The sequence below is a fragment of the Blennius ocellaris genome (assembly GCF_963422515.1).
Source record: "Blennius ocellaris genome assembly, chromosome: 10".
Taxonomy (NCBI): Eukaryota; Metazoa; Chordata; class Actinopteri; order Blenniiformes; family Blenniidae; genus Blennius; species Blennius ocellaris.
Window position 1 is genome coordinate 10,815,777 of NC_137659.1, and position 16,638 is coordinate 10,832,414.

Below are 16,638 nucleotides of genomic sequence, written 5' to 3' on the forward strand. Positions count from 1 at the left end.
TACCGGAGGCGGGGCGCACGGTGCTTCGGCTGAGTGGAAAGAAAGTGGAAAGTGAGAAAATACCTGAATGGACGAGCTGGAATAAGTAAGTTCCTGGTGTGCGTTTTTTTTTTTCTTTCCCTCCCCCCTTGTGTAAAAACGTGTTGAAATGTTCGGTGTCGGTGCGCGCTGCTTTTACGCGTGGAGGGAGAGAGAGAGAGAGAGAGAGAGAGAGAGAGAGGAGGCACCGGAGCGCAGCGCAGCTCCGGTTTCCCTAAACAATAGTCGAGAGGACGCGATGATCGCCTCTCTCTCTTGTCTCTCATTCTTTTTTTTTCTTGAAACCGCAGTGAAGTTTCGGAGCCCTGCTCGGCTCTATTGCCGGCCTCCGGAGCGGGATTGAACGCGGAGCTTCGTGGGGGTGTACAGAGGGTGGAGGGTGGAGGTGGGGGGTAAATGGAACGAGGCGGCGGAGGAGTGATGATGCGCACCGAGCGAACCAAACGAGCGCGTCCAGTTTGATCCGCAGGCCGAACAAGGGTTTTGCGTTTTTCCTCGGTGGGATTTGAGCGCGTCCATTCATTTAGCGTGAGGGCGTCCCGGCTGGGAAATTTAAAAAAAAAAAAAAAAAAAAGGGGGTGAAGAGGCAAAGAGAGAAGGAAAAGGAGTGGAGCAGTTGGAGGATTCTGGCATCAGGACGCGACCGGTGGGGCCTGGCTGGGAGTCTCCCATTGTCCTGCCTGTCTACAAACACCCTCCTCTCTCTGTTTCTCGCTCTTTATTTCACAGTAAGTCAGCCCCGTTTGTGCGTGTGGAGTACGGTTGAATTATTGATGGTCCGTGTGTTGGCCGAGCCCGCAGCAGCAGCAGCAGAGCCGCTAAAATGTGAGCAAGCAGTGACAGTAATTCAAACTGTGGCTGGATCATGTGGCTGCAGCAGGAAGAAGAAGGGAAAAAAAAAGAAGAAGAAGGGCCCTGATTACCTCCACTGAGAGCTTGTAATACCTGTTGGGTTTATAAGTGCTCAGTTTCATAGGAACAGTGGGAGCAGTGTGTTTTGTGTGTAAGGTTATTACTGATGAGAGGCTGAAACAAGACGTGGACTGAGCAGATCTTCGACTTTACAGCAACTTCTTCACTGTATGTGATTGACTGCCATCCTTTCAACGTGGGGAATGACGTGATGCTCTGTAGCAGACGAGTCAAGCAAGCCGATAAGATGTACACACAAATCCATCATGTGACTTCTAAAAACTACGTTTTATTAAGAAACATGATCCAAGTTATTGTACAAAATACCAACATCTTAACTGCAGGCTGAACTTTCACATTGATTTGACCCTTATTATGACCCACAAGAAGCTAACATTATGAAATAAATCACATTTTAATGCTCTGATGTGCTTAAACATTGAGTCATTTGGAGTTTTGAGATTTAACTGACCTGTTTAACAACCGGATGGGAGGTCTACAGTCCATAATGAGTGTTAATCACTGTTTTGGACAGAAATGAGTAAAAACTGTTGTGTTGCTGCAGTAGATCACCACGATTATATGAATTAAAGTTGGAAAAGATTTCTTTGCAAAGATGTATAAACAAATCGGGTCTACCTCGGCAATGTATATATAATACATAATGTATTTTTATGGTTTTTATCTTTAATTTAATTAGATTTTTAGATACCCCCCCCCCCCCTTTCTTATATTCAATATCATTTGTGAGATTTTCTTTAGCCTCAACAAAGTGAATAATAATCAGCAGACAAATCAATTTTCAATTGGCCAATAGTGAACCACATCCACTGAGACACTTCCTGTCTACAGCACTTTGTTCAGCTATGAGGACAGATGTGTGCAGACGTCTCTTTGAATCCTGCGATAGACCTGTTGATTCAAGCACACCCTGCCAGATTTGTCCACACACACACGCACACACCTGCTCCAATTTGGTGCTCGTGTGTGCACTCAGGCTGACAGGAGCAGTTGTCTTGTTTTTTTTTGCAGTTTTTACTGATGTTGTCACAAGGAGCTGTGGGTGGGTGGTGGTCAGCTCAGTGTGTGTGTGTGTGTGTGTGTGTGTGTGTGTGTGTGTGTGTGTGTGTGTGTGTGTGTGTGTGTGTGTGTGTGTGTGTGTGTGTGTGTGTGTGTGTGTGGCCCGGGTGCACTGACGAGCCTCTTCCCTTTGCCGGATCCGGGGTGTGTGCACGCTTATTTTCACAGTTGGCATATCAGGCCTCAAATGGCTGCTGAGTGGAGCTGGTCTTTGCAGAGATGTCCCGGCGAGCTGTTCCACCCTGACAGCTGCCGTCGCAGTGCCAGGAGCTCTGAAATGCTCGATGACAGCTTGATTTCTTTTCACACTCGAGGGGGGAAAAAAAAGGGAGGTGGTCAAATCTGACATCTGTCTGTTTTAATCTCAGTAATTGTGAGCTCCACTTTTATGATTTGTTTGTTCTTTTTCTGGCCCCTGTGGTGGATATTAATAACGTCTTTGCTGTTCAGGAGAACTAAAATGTCTGCAACGTGCAATTCTTATGACATTTTTAAAAGATTTGTGGCAAATGGGGGGGGAAAAATGGGATCATATGAAGGGAGACTGAAGTGAGATGCAATGTGTTTGTTCATTAAAGCGTAGTTACACAATTTGAGCAACTTTTGCACGGCTTGATAAACAACTCCAACATGTGTCGAGCTCACTGAACACATTATCTACACTGTTTTATTATACATGCAATCCATGTTCAAATCTATTTCAAAATAATATCTCGATCATAATCACTACACTTTATAGGCATAATACATTATTTGTTATGTTGCAGCACTTGGTTTGATGTTTGTTCAAACACTGTTTACAACATTTTAAAAAACACACTTGATGCATGTTTGATTTTTTTATTACTAATTATTTTCTATCTTTAACAAAATCTATTGTGATTTATCTAACTACAAAACAAGTTCATATGATTTAGATCTCTGTAATATATCTGATAACTTTGGGGGTTGTGTGACTTTTGCGACACAATTATTAGTTTACACACTGGTTGATACTAAAGTTCAGTGATGAGACTGGATCGTAGCTGTGGATCTTTTTTTTTGGGCTGAATGTTGACGTCTGATATGGAAGTACATGTCTATAAATGTGGGGTCGCCACAGGAAGTCTTTGTCAGGATGGCTTTATACTTCATCGCTGTATGAGGCAGATGTCCATATTTGGTAACTTCCTAATTTCTTCCAAAGTAACAACATTATGTTAACAACTATTGAACACAATCCATAGAGATATAGGAGGAACTCTGGTAGAGATTTTGGAATTTATAGGAAATAGGACAATTTATGTTTCCCATAACCAAAGCAAAGGGGCAAAACACAACAGTATTTGTATTGCTTTAAAATTGGGAAAGATATTTGAAATACTTAAAATACAGTACTTCTAATGTGTTGTTATACATTATTTTTTTTGCAAATAAGTCATTCAATTGTAGATTATACATAGTTTTCTTCTCAAAATTCTGAGAATAAGGTGCTTTTGGTTGGTTGAACGCAGATTTTTTTTTTTGATACGTTAGTGACCTAAAATAACCATTTTACTTACCATTAAAAACAAAATCACAATAATTCAACTCAAATTTGAACCCCTACCTTTGAGATCAAAACTCAACCCAATACATTTGAATTGACTTCCTGTTCTAAAAAAAAAAAAGTCATTAAAAACAACTTACATTTTTGTCCTGAATCAGAGCTGCAAGTTAAGACTCACAAAAGTTAATGCTTTGGACCGCTTTTCATTTAAGTCTCTCTCACAGTTTTATCTCATAGGATTAATCCAGTCTGGAACAGGGCAGATCATCAAAACAACCTCCAATATGCTGTGCTGCAAGTACCAAACACCTTTACTTCTGTCAACCTGAGCTATTCATCTTCATAAAGTAACATGGGAAAGAATAAAGAATGAATTAACATGAGTAAAGCATGACGCTTGGAGGGTTTGGTTCAACGTTTGTCTCAGACTTGATTTCACGAGGTTAAGTGTCGAGGTTTGTTCGACTGACTGTTGGACTCTTTGAGGAAAAACTGTTGTCTTTGCTCTCAGTTGATGGCGCATGCATATTAAATGACTGTTCACACCCTTTGGCCTGGAGCCATCAAACTGTCCAGCCATTGGCACTGTTAGGCCACAAGCCCAACATCATCAACAACTGTTTAATCCAAGACCACACAAGTCCACAGATTACTGGACTGGACCACTTCAAGCAACCCAGATAAAGCTCAACTCAGCTGCTATGCTTTTTTCTTTTCTTTCCTTTTTTTTTGCAGTTTCTGTGACATAAAATTAAATATACGAAAGAGCTGAATGTGGGGAAAAAACCCAGTAATTACGCTATTGTTTGGTGAACAATAGTAGGCCCGGAATAATAGCAGAGTGAGTTGAGGAGCAATGAGCCTTTTGTATTGAAGAAAAATTAAAAGAAGCAGCAGATTCTGAGGGCAGATTGTTCCGCTGACGTGAGTTCATTTATGCTCTGATCGTGTATTTTACTCTTTGCTGCAAACAGAAGTTGACGAATTCTCGCGTCGTCTGTGAAGTAGGTCATAGGACATGGGGATAAATAGGAAACTTTATCCATCACACTAGTGGACCACACCTCAGCAGATCAAATGTTCTGTCATATTCTCACTAACAGAGTCAGTGACGGGTCGGGGGAGGTTTTTTTTTCCACATGACAATCATGGATATGAACAGAGGCAGAATTCCTTCATAAATAAATTAAAAGTGTAGGTGTAACACAAAACCATTGAATTGATGGAGTTAATTACCTATAATAACTCTTTGAAACTCATCTAAACTTTAGCTATAGGACGATAACTTCAAAATATCTCTGCAACCACAAAGTCTATCTTAATAATTTCGGGGCAAATGTAAAGAACACTTGAGAGATTTGTTTACCCGTCAAGATTAATGACCGTGTTTCTGTTTAAAAGTAGATGTAGGTGGCACAAAAGCAATAAAGGAACGATTTTGGTCGGCTGCAAAAATGTTTTTATTGTTTTTACAGTCTATTTTGACTATTTTTGAACTGTACACCTACTGGCGCCTACAAATAAAATGTACTATTATTATAAAGGAAACCAAATTTCCAGTTGTGACCTCGTTTACACAACATTTTCGAGCGAAAACAGAAAAGCTCCGTTGCGTTTTGGCTGTACTTTTACACAACAACGATGCTCAGAGACACTGAAGACCCATTTTTGGAACATGGCTCCCAAAGTGTTACTTTTCAAAAATACTCCCGACTCTATCTCAGTGGAAATGGGGAAAACACAATTTGTTTTGAAATGCTGCGTTTGCCTTCAGAGTGTCATAACTCCCATTTTATATTCTCCTGGGCCGTGGTAGTTTTTAGGGTTGAGACTCACCGTGACAACAATCCAACGTCTTCGTCTGTCCATACGAATGTCTGTGTTCACGTCATTGTTAATGTTAATGGTGTATTGTTCTCCGCGTACGTGTGTGTGTGGTTTCATTATATAAACAACCAACAGTGGCAACTCGTGGCCTGGCATGATACCGTATCTGCATTGTTTTCAGTGTTTCTGCAGTTAATGGACATTGCATTGAAAATGTTGCTCTGTCAACAAGAAACTTTTCTGAAATGAAAACACAAAACACACTGCATTTTCACCTGTATTGACTTTCCAGCAGGTTATCTGTTTTAGTCAGTTCTCCAGTTTAATTGCTGTGTAACAGCGCTGTATTACATGATTAGTTCATTGCTTTCTGCTTTTTATGGCACAGTTTCGTTCGTTGAATTTCATGTTTTGTTTTGATTACACAAAGCATCGTGACTGCTCAACTTTCAACTGTGCTTTAGTTTTCGATCTCCGGGATTGTGATGTCATGTCATTCAGAAAAGGTTTCTTTCAACTCACAAGTCAGTGTTTAAAGCTGTCATTCAGAATGAAGAGGCAGGTAATCTCCAGTAAAGTTTAAGCTCAACCATCACACGGAGAGGAAACTCATTGTTTGATTGCAGCTAAAGACATTTACCTCAGACACATTTAAATCTAAATCCCGGAAAGTGTATTTAAAATGTTTTGTTGAACAGCTTTTCTTTTGCATGAGGCGGAGTTGGGTCTAACACTGCTTCCATCCGTCCACCCAGTCTGCACTTTATCCATTTTCTTTTGATTTTTATTACAATTGCCCATCTAATGTTGACCTTGTGGTCATTCAACCAACGCCATTATTAGATCCGGTTACATGCCTTCAAGGAAAAATAATTTTCATAGTGGTTTGCGAGTCTGTTTACATGACAAAGGTGCTTGGAGTCACTGAAAATCGGACTTTTTAAAAACATTCTGACTGTTAATAGGGAAAATGCAATTTTTCTTCACTGCTGGTATGACACATGCGCACTGTGGTCATAGTCAATTGCTCTTTGCATGAGCAAGAAAAATTCATTCATAACAATAAGTGCATTGTGTGCTCTTCACTCTTGGATTTACTTTTTCTGCCTAAGTGGACATTACTTTCAAAGCTGTGTGTTTTTTTTGTTTTTTTTCTTGAAACGTTGTCATGTAAACAGGACCTCAGTTGCTCAGATTGTATCTTTAATCCAGAAGTCTCTGCCTTTCATTTGACAATTACACTTGATGTTCAGTTTCCTTCTGTTGTCGAGACCAAAATATTTGCCTGTGCATTGGTAGTTTTAAAAGCAGATTATATGAGGAAGAAAAACAGAGTTCTTGGTCCAGTCTAAGTTGACAAACTTCGGTTAAGATGACTTTTCTGCAGTGCCTCTCGTCAAACCTTGTCCGACATGTTTGCTTTGCACCTTTCAAAGGTCGCGAGCAGGGATTTGGACTTCTATTCTTGTCACTGCAATTACTTACTGAGGCATTCCGATATGTAGGAACCCGCTGTGGCGTTAGACTTTGAGTATGTTTCTGTCTGGAAGGATTACAGAGAGGACTGTAGCATATATGACTGTCATCACGGCCATTTTCTCTCTGCGTAAACAGAAACACAACTCGGTCTGCATTACCCCATGTATTAATTTAACATTTCGAGGGTAAATGACATTCCTCCTTCGTGTGTCACCGTTGTTGCTTTGAAGATCCCTCTGCATCGCAGCGATGACCTAATTGTTATTTTTACAAGGTGACAGGATAAACGTTAAGACCAAGCGCCGACTTCTGATTGTTATTTTCTCCAGTGTTTATATGTCTAAAAGAGCACATTCCAGCTGAACTCACACAACCATTGCATTAAAACACTGTTTAGATTCAGTCTGTTGCTTCTCTGAAACTATGTGGCTTGGCCGGCAATCTGGTGCTGAGGAACCACACTCAGATCTGCTCCTCCTTGTAAATCTGTTCTCTCAAAGCAATGGCATACATCTAAGTACTTTGCAACAAATGTGCAGGGGGGCTCATAATCGTTTGGCTTACAAGCTACTTCAAAGAAAAAGGCATAACGAATCAGATGGTGGAATTGTGCAAGGTACAAGAGAAATCTGTTTATCCGCATGTTTCATCCACATGGGAATTATACAGTCAACGACACACATATTCAGCCTATTCGACAGATAGTATAATATATACTATGTACTTACTACAATCATTGACTTATTTTTAATATCGCTCCATAAATGCTCACGCAGTTGTGCAAGCTGGGCCAACATCACACCGTTGTAGTAGATTATGTTTTCTTTGTTGTCAGTTGTTGCTCTTGTGACGATACGGCTTGTACTGCTCACAAGTTTGTTAATTCCCTCTTAAACAGTGAGAGATTTTTAGGAAACATGCATTTGTGGGCGAAGCAGCAGATCTGAGTTTGTTAAATTGCCAAAAATTCTCATTTCAGAGTCTGTCATAATAAGCTCTTTAGTACTGGTAAATTATTCACAGGCGCAACCCACAAACGCATGTTCCTTACAAATGTGGCGCCACTTAAAAAGGGAAATAAACTTTGTAACAGTATAGCATTTATTGCCAAGGGCTGTTATAAATTTAATCAATACTACACCCGAAAAACTAGTTTCTTTCCTTTATGGGCAGTGTTTACATTGAACAACTGCATGAAAAAAATTAATCTGTTGTTGATATATCATCTCAGAGCACCCGAGAAAGAGTTTCCACGCTTTCCGTGATATTCAGACATCAGATTCTTCTCTTATGCAGAGAAATCATGTGGTCACATAAAACAAGATGTTTTTCTTACACTTTATGTGGCCTTCAAGCACTGCGCAGCTCATTCCCCTGCCATTTAAGATAAAAGCTAATCATGATGGTACACCAAGGAAGAGGCTGTTAGTCATTTGAATTATGTGGTTTGGAGTAAGTATGTTGTTGAGGTTTTGCATATGGCTGCACGACTCGGAGGAATTTTTCTTTTTTTTTTTCTTCTTTTTCTGGTCTGCTAAGAGTTACTGCATGCTCGCTCTGGATGAGGGACACTTCTTCAGTTAGACTGAAACAAAGGAGTATGTGGGTTATATGACGTGGATAAACAACAGAAATCACTGACTGATTTGATGTTTTACAGTATTTGACTTGAAGGCGGGTGGATCTTTGAACACAATAGTGCTGACAGAGCATAAAATCCCGCATTGAGTTGAGTCAGGACCCTGTGAATCAGTGCTGGCTGCGAGCGTCCCTTTCCATTTCCCACCGAGGGCCAATCAAAGCCAGCCGGCCACGCCCACCTTTTATCAATTAACCGGCATATGACAGCCCGACATCCGTCATGCCCGGCACTTTTATTTTGGTCATTTCGCTCCGGCGTGGAGAGCGGTGTGGCAGAGGGCGGCGCGAGGTCAGGTTTCCATGGCAACTGTCAGCCTCCAATCCCCCTCCAGCTGAACACCCTCTTTCATCGCCATGGCAGCGGAGAGGGCCCCCCGTCTCCCGGGGGACAGGGGGCGTGAGGGAGGGAATGTGAGATGGGGAGAAGGGAGGGAGAGGGCAAGCAAGTTTTGCAAAAACACAGTAATCCAATATGGCCGCCATTGTGCCGCCGCCAGCCGCGGCTGCAGCTCGCTCCTTGTTGACAGCAGATACAGTCGTGTGATGATTAACCTCTGCCCAGACCTGGAGGACGTGATATGAGCACGCACACAGGCGCAGCTTAAGAGGTTAATGTGTTCAAAGTGTTGGAAGACGGCACGCGGCCAGGAAGAGTCGTCTGATCCACACAGAGAGTAACAACAGCTCTTTTCACCTCATGTGTAACATTGAGTCTTGTGATCGCCACGCTTCACCGTTACAAATTCATCCAACCTGATACCGATCACTACGATGTTTAAAGAGCTACAATTTGTCTCAAAGCTTTTCATAGCTTGTCTGATGGGGAGATTTTTTTTTTTTTAAGCTGAAAACTGTGTGTTCCTTTGAGCTTTAATCACTCTAGTTTATTTTTGCTGATGGCTGGACAGTACAAACAAAGGGAACCAATTACTTCACAATGTCAACATACAGTATTTCATTCATTTCTTTTAAATTTATCCCTTAAAAATAATATTAAATCTCACCTAAATTAGCATGTTTAATAATATAATTGTATTTTGAATTAAAGCCTATAAATGAATTGAAACAGGGGGGGAAAGATTGCAAACAACAAACTTTATTACCCCAATGGCCAACTTCTGTCTATTGATGAATACAATAAAGCTATTTAAATATTAAAACTACAGTATGAATATTAGAAATGAGGACTGCACAGTGGGAAAATCCCCGGTCGGAGTCCAGCTTGCAGGTTTTCGGCAGGTATTTTGGTTTTCTCCCGCAGTCCAGAAACACATGTTTGAGGTCAATTACTGACTAAAATTGCCCGTAGGAGTGAATGCGTGTGCATGTGGTTATCTGTCTCTCTGAGTTTGGCCTGTGATGGACGGGATGAATGGATGAATTGTTTCAGATGATTGTAATTCTGATTATCAGCATTATTATTGAGTTGAAGTCACCCAGATAGAAACACTACAATCTTATAGTGAAGTCACAAAGCTCTGTAAAAAGCCTCTAACCATCCAGGAACCAAGTAACCATGTTATATTTCCCCTCCAGACATCTGTGTTAGGTTTTACACAATGGCATTCTTGAGAAATGCCTTTTTAATGTGCTTATGAATGCTTGTTATGAAAGCAGCATCCCCGGATGATGTTTATCTTGTAAATTGTACAGAGGCTACAATGGTTGGATTAAAGAAAATGCAGCCAAGTTGAAAAAAGACTCAGGGGACCTTGTTGTGTATCCATTTCGATGGTCCGGCTTGATAACTGCCAGAAGAACAAGGCAGGAAGTCCAGGCAGAAAAAAAAATTGAGAAATGTGACCCCGCAGTGTATTTTAGTATGGACTATTTCTTTAGTCTTCACAGTCATTGCATTTTATGTTCAAACATGCAAACATAAGGAATATTGATGGCTCTTTTTCCCCTTTTTCTCACAGATCTCCACTTCTTGGACTCTCCCCTGCTGTGTCTCTCCCACCCATCATCCTCTCCCACCCCTCTTCCTCCTCTTCTCCGCCCCCCCCCCCCCCCCTCCCCCCTCACTCTGTCCCCCCCTCCTTCTCCTGCTCCCTCCTCATCGGCCACCAAGATAGATTCCCTCAGGAGCAAGGTTGACCTGCTCAAGCTGCCCTTGGCTCTCTCCACCAAGTCCATCTCTGAGCGCAAGAGCCAGCTGGGAGGAGTCGGCGAGCAGCGCGGCACGGGGGGAGGAGGCGGGGCCCGTAAAGCCCGCTCACCGCCGACCCGAGACATGGACAACGAGTCGCAGTACTCGAGCTACTCACACAAGTCCTCCCACTCCAGAAGCTCCCGCAAGTACAGGTGGGTCAGACGGGACGTTTTTCAGACGTAATCTTATTGTTCATTTCCTCCTGCTCTGCTTCTGCCCAAATATGGGCAAAGTCTGGAGTAGGTCACTCTTGGGGGGCACCAGACAGCTCAGCGTTGGGCAATTCAGAAGAAATGTCTTTGGTGTTGGGAAGAAATTGTGATAAAATGAAATATATGATAAAATAGTTCTAAAAGTGATAAGTACGAATACAGAATAAGCCAAGTGTGACAGTTACACCAGTCACAGACTATAAATAAAGAATTATCAGATATAACTACCATTTGAACAAATATTGACTTTATATGATTTGACCAAAATAGAAAATGGGAGACAAAACATAGTGATGTGAGATTTGGGCCTTGGATGTCTTCAAAAGGTATTATAGTACAATGACATTTCAGGGATAACAAACTACTTGTTGCAGACATTTTAGCCTTTATTGGCTATTGCATTGTTAATGAGAATTTTTTAAAGTAGAGCTTCACAAGGCAGCAGAGTGTCAAGGCTTTAAAAGTACTACAAGGTGTCGATTTGTGGATGTAGCCAAAGTAAATAAGATGATCCTGAACATTTTTCTTCAGTCTTAACAGAAATGGGCTTCAATTGAAAAATCTAGTCACCTGTTTCAGGCAAGACAGTTAAATATCAAGACGTCCGTCTTGTGTATACAGTCATGAATACATTTGGGTTGGCATATGAGATCAGTTTGGATAAACAAGTCAATGCTTGAAAGGTTGCTCATACTTTTTATTAGTATTAGTAGGATGTACCGGTTCACACCTGTCGTCTATGTGTTTTTGTATAAGTAAAGTTATCTCAGGTTGTGTGACACCTGCTGAACGTGCTCCACAAAAACCCTCGTCACAGACAAGAGCAGGCGACAGTGTCTGATGCTGTACATCCACTAACCAATTTGTTTGTTTTCCGTCAGGGATCGGAGGGACCGTCACCGCTCCAAGAGCCGAGACAGCAGCAGTCGAGGGGACAAATCAGTAACCATACAAACTCCCGGGGAACCACTTCTGGATGCAGAGTCCACCCGCGGAGACGACAGGGTCAGTAGTCCGGTTAACAACTCAACAGCAGCAGTTTTTACCTTTAAACGCATGCCCATTCAGCAAATATTAAAAAGGAAAAAAAAGTTCCTCATTTTATCTCTGCATTTAACTCATCTCATTCGTATTTAACCTTAGCTTCACATATGAGTCGTAGTGGAGAGCTGCTGTTGGAGGTGCCATTTGAACCTCCAAATATCCTTGTAACAAGCAATAATGTAATACCGGCCAATCATGGAGTAATTATGGCCCACGGGGATCCAAATTCAATCCCTGTTTGTATGTTGAAGTGTCCTTGAAGCTTGGCGCTTTCGCCATTTGTGTGTGTGAACGTGATTAACAGTGCAAATGATTGATCAGCAAAAATTTAATCTGCTCAGGTGATTAATTTTATTGTATTTATTTACTGAGTCAAACAAAATTCATCACAACTTTTTCGGGAACTTGAAATTTTGTATTTTTTGCAAATTGTTTTACCCCATAAAATGACCTATAAACACACGGAACCTCATTTCACTTCTGTGTCGCTCAGGATGATAACTGGGGAGAGACCACTACCGTCGTTACCGGCACCTCAGAACACAGCATCTCAAATGAGGACCTGACCCGCCTCACCAAAGACCTAGAGGAGTCGACTCCGTTGGAGTGTAAGCGTTTCGTGGGCCCGGCGCTCGGAGGCTGCCTGAGTTTCTTCGCCCTGGTCACGCCGCTAGCCTTCCTCATCCTCCCTCAGGTCCTGTGGCGGGACGCCCTCGAGCCGTGCGGCACGCCCTGCGAGGGCCTCTACGTCTCCTTAGCTTTCAAGCTCCTGGTCCTTCTCATCTCCTCCTGGGCGCTGTTTCTCCGCTCACCCCGCGCCACCCTCCCTCGCTTCTTTGTTTTCCGCTGCCTGCTGATGGTGCTCGTGTTTTTGTTCGTGGCCTCCTACTGGCTTTTTTACGGCGTGCGGGTGCTGGAGCCCAGAGAGAGGGACTACAGGGGGATCGTGGAGTACGCCGCCTCACTGGTGGACGCCCTGCTCTTCATCCAGTACCTGGCTCTCGTGCTGCTGGAGGTCCGACACCTTCAGCCGGCCTTCTGCCTCAAGGTGGTGCGGAGCGCAGACGGGGCCAGCAAGTTCTACAATGTGGGCCACCTCAGGTGTGTGATCTTCAGGTTAATTGTAATGTGCAAAAATCCATATATACACACGCACATATATATATATATTCTACATGTTAGTATCAAAGATAAACTGTCTGTTTGTTATATTAAGAAAATGTTTAATGTGCAACTTGTACTCAAACTCTGTGTTATTAGCATCCAGCGGGCAGCTGTCTGGGTGTTGGACCGTTATTACAGCGACTTCCCCGTCTACAACCCTGCCCTGCTCAACCTGCCTAAGTCCATCTTGTCGAAGAAGATGACCGGCTTCAAGGTTTACTCTTTGGATGGTAAATACAGCCCCGCCTTGGCTCTGACGCACGTCTTTTGTGCTTCAGTTTCCTTCAGTCGTCATCTGGACGTCTGCATCACCTCTTTAACGTAACAGCAACCCGTGAATTCTAAACGTTTCATGTCAGTGCTCACGCTGAATGCATGAACTCTTGACAGCTATGAATCAACCTAGAAATATCAGGCTTAACTTTCAACAGTCACAGAAAGGAAATTACTAAGTGAGCATACTAAAAGTAACAAAGATTAAATGATTTATGTTTGAGGAATAGAAAAACAACTTTCGATGATGTATTTACAAGTATGAGTGAATAATACCTTAATACAGCTGCAGTTCACCCACTAAGCGACTGCTGGAGCCCTGAAAAACATCAGTAATTTAATCACTTTATATCAGTGCTCAAATCAATATACTGGCTTCCTGTGTGCCACAGGGATATACTTTACAATACTGTGACTTGTCCATAAGCTTACATACATCTAGATTTTCTCAATATTAGGAACCAGACCCTTTAGATAATCTAAAACAGTTTCTCTACTAACTGCAGGACAATCTTGCAGAATAGCTGAGATACTTATTATTAGCATCATCTGTACCTGCATCTGCTGTTGCTTTTGCTACAAGTTTTAAATGTATTTTCTGTGTTTTAGCTTTTGCTCACATGCCTTTCCTTGTGTTTGTTTTTTGCAGAAAACCCCACCAATAACTCCACAGGCCAGTCGAGGGCCATGATAGCCGCTGCTGCCAGGAGGAGAGACAACTCGCACAATGAGTTTTACTATGAGGAGGCCGAGATGGACCGGAGGGTCCGCAAACGCAAGGCCAGGTCAGTAAGGACAATAAGGTCCCGAGAGATTTTATCCTTTGTCACATATTTGTATTCATTTTGTTATTCATCTCTGGACTTTTCTGTTCCTCAGGCTGGTTGTGGCGGTGGAAGAAGCCTTCACACACATCAAGCGTCTCCACGAGGAGGAGGCCGCCTCGTCGCCCAAACACCCCAGAGAGGTGATGGATCCAAGGGAGGCCGCTCAGGCCATCTTCGCCCCCATGGCCCGGGCCATGCAGAAATACCTGAGAACGACGCGTCAGCAGGCCTTCCACAGTATGGAGAGCATCCTCACACACCTGCAGTTCTGCATCACACACAACATGACGCCCAAGGTGAGTTCATTTCACTGATTCCACATGTTGTTGAGCTGTGATCATAAATTGTGTGGGTTTCTGTTGTTTTTTTTTAATCCACACCCTGCTAAAACTGTATTAAAGGGGATTTCTATACCCTGTGCACCAGTACACAAGTTAAAATGTAATGAAATATCTGAGTGTTTCATTTTATGTGCATATGAATTTGTTTACGTGTATTTGTTAGTCCAGATATTTTTAGGGTTTGTTTTGGGTTACTGTGAGTTCACGTTATTTTAAAATCTAAGGTCTTTAGAAATTAAAGCAATTTTTTGATTCAGCTATTGACTCAAGGGCTAAAAAGAAATTTAAGAAATGGTTTGAAATCTTCAACCCAATTCCTCAAATATAAATACTTAGGTATATTTGAAGATTCTCAAAAACTGAGGAGGCGAAACACATCGTCACTTTATTTTTGTGAGCTGTTGTTGAGTTTAACATCCCTTCATTTCAGATTCTGTGATAATAATCTGACCCTGTTTTCCACACAAATTGTTGTTAAAATGAGTGTCTCTTATGACCCCACCGCCACCTCTGCAGGCGTTCCTGGAGCGGTACCTCTCACCCGGCCCCACCATGCAGTACCAGCAGCAGAACGGCAGGGGGCGCCAGTGGACTCTGGTGAGCGAGGAGCCGGTGACCTCGGCCCTGCGTCAGGGTCTCGTCTTCTCCCTCCGACGCCTGGACTTCTCCCTGGTCGTCACGGTGACGCCGCTCCCCTTCCTGCGGCTCGGCGAGGAGTTCATCGACCCAAAGAGCCACAAGTTTGTCATGAGGCTGCAGTCGGAGACATCTGTGTGAAACGTCTGCCTCTCCTCACCACAAACCTCCTCGCTTCTCTGTTGCTGGACGTGGCGGGATGCGCCGAGGCCATGCGGCTGGTTTTTCATCCAATCTTTTCCTCCCGTCAGTGACAAAGACACGTCAGGTGGACAGAGCGTTTCAGGCTCCTCCTCCTGTTTTGCGACCATCACCGATGCTCTGATATTAAACTGTGATCAGCTTAATGATTGTCCACACCTTGGAAATACATGGATGCCTTCACCTTCGTCTTTACAACTAAAGGGGGGGGCGTTTTCTATTTTTGGCCTCTACTGCTGGAACCACTGGACGATTTTAGTGTGCTGATCCAACACATTGACACCAGAGGAGGAGGATTACATCACAGTTGTTACTTCCTCTTTACTTCCTCCGTCTTTTGTGTCTGTCAGGAGTTTCATTTTGATCCACATGACGAAGACTGTTTTTTATATATGAGGGAAGGACTTTTTCTTTCTAATTTACAGAATGTAGCATTGTCTGCAGCGAGTTAACAAGTTGCTTTTCAAGTTACAATTTGTTTTTTATCGTCACTGTTAATGAAAACGGAAGTACATTCCTAACTACCACAGGCTGGACATTCACAGTTGTCTTTATTTGTATCTGCACCGGCTTTTTTCACTGTTGATGTCATTGTTTTAGCAGGAAGTCTTGAGTCATTTGCACCTGGTAGTAACATAAAATCTGTCCTATTTGGATAAAGTAGATTTTATTATTATACATATTTTCAACAAACCCAACAAAAAGAAGAGAAAACACACACATTGGTTATATTAGCTGCCTTTACTTTACTTCATTTATTCCACATTTCATTTTAGAGTTGAGTTATTGCTGCAACATGACTTTTCAAGGTTGGTGGTTCGAGCATGTTGAGTGACTGTGTGTGTGTGTGTGTGTGTGTGTGTGTGTGTGTGTGTGTGTGTGTGTGTGTGTGTGTGTGTGTGTGTGTGTGTGTGTGTGTGTGTGTGTGTGTGTGTGTGTGTGTGTGTGGTTGACCCAGAATAAAATACTCACAATACCCACATCACCTACTTTAAAATGAGGCTCATTGAAGCTCTTTATATTATGATTGAACAGTTTGTGTGGAACATAGTTGCTGGTTAAAAATAAAATGATCACTTATTTTATGCAAATATAATCTTAATAATTTTTTTTTTATAATTCCAAAAAAGACACTAAACATAAATTCACCTCAGGCATTTTCTTTTAGCTGCAGTCTTAAAGCAATTCATGCAAAAATAAAACACAACTCGCATGAGTGACACTTAATAGAAAACTATACATTTGAAAGTGTGACTTTGGATTGTTTTCACTATTTTCTTCT

At 42.3% G+C, this 16,638-nt stretch overlaps 1 protein-coding gene across 1 annotated transcript; it reads left to right on the forward strand.

The window, feature by feature from the left end:
- Positions 1-10,580: 10,580 nt before the first annotated feature.
- Positions 10,581-15,616, forward strand: LOC308135706 (vang-like protein 2). The gene is made up of 7 exons (XM_080503799.1): positions 10,581-10,810; positions 11,752-11,875; positions 12,408-13,015; positions 13,175-13,308; positions 14,001-14,136; positions 14,231-14,474; positions 15,036-15,616. Exons 1-7 carry the CDS (start codon positions 10,740-10,742, stop codon positions 15,294-15,296), a joined length of 1,578 nt encoding a protein of 525 aa, XP_080359925.1. The 5' UTR covers positions 10,581-10,739; the 3' UTR covers positions 15,297-15,616.
- The last annotated feature ends 1,022 nt before the right edge of the window (positions 15,617-16,638 follow it).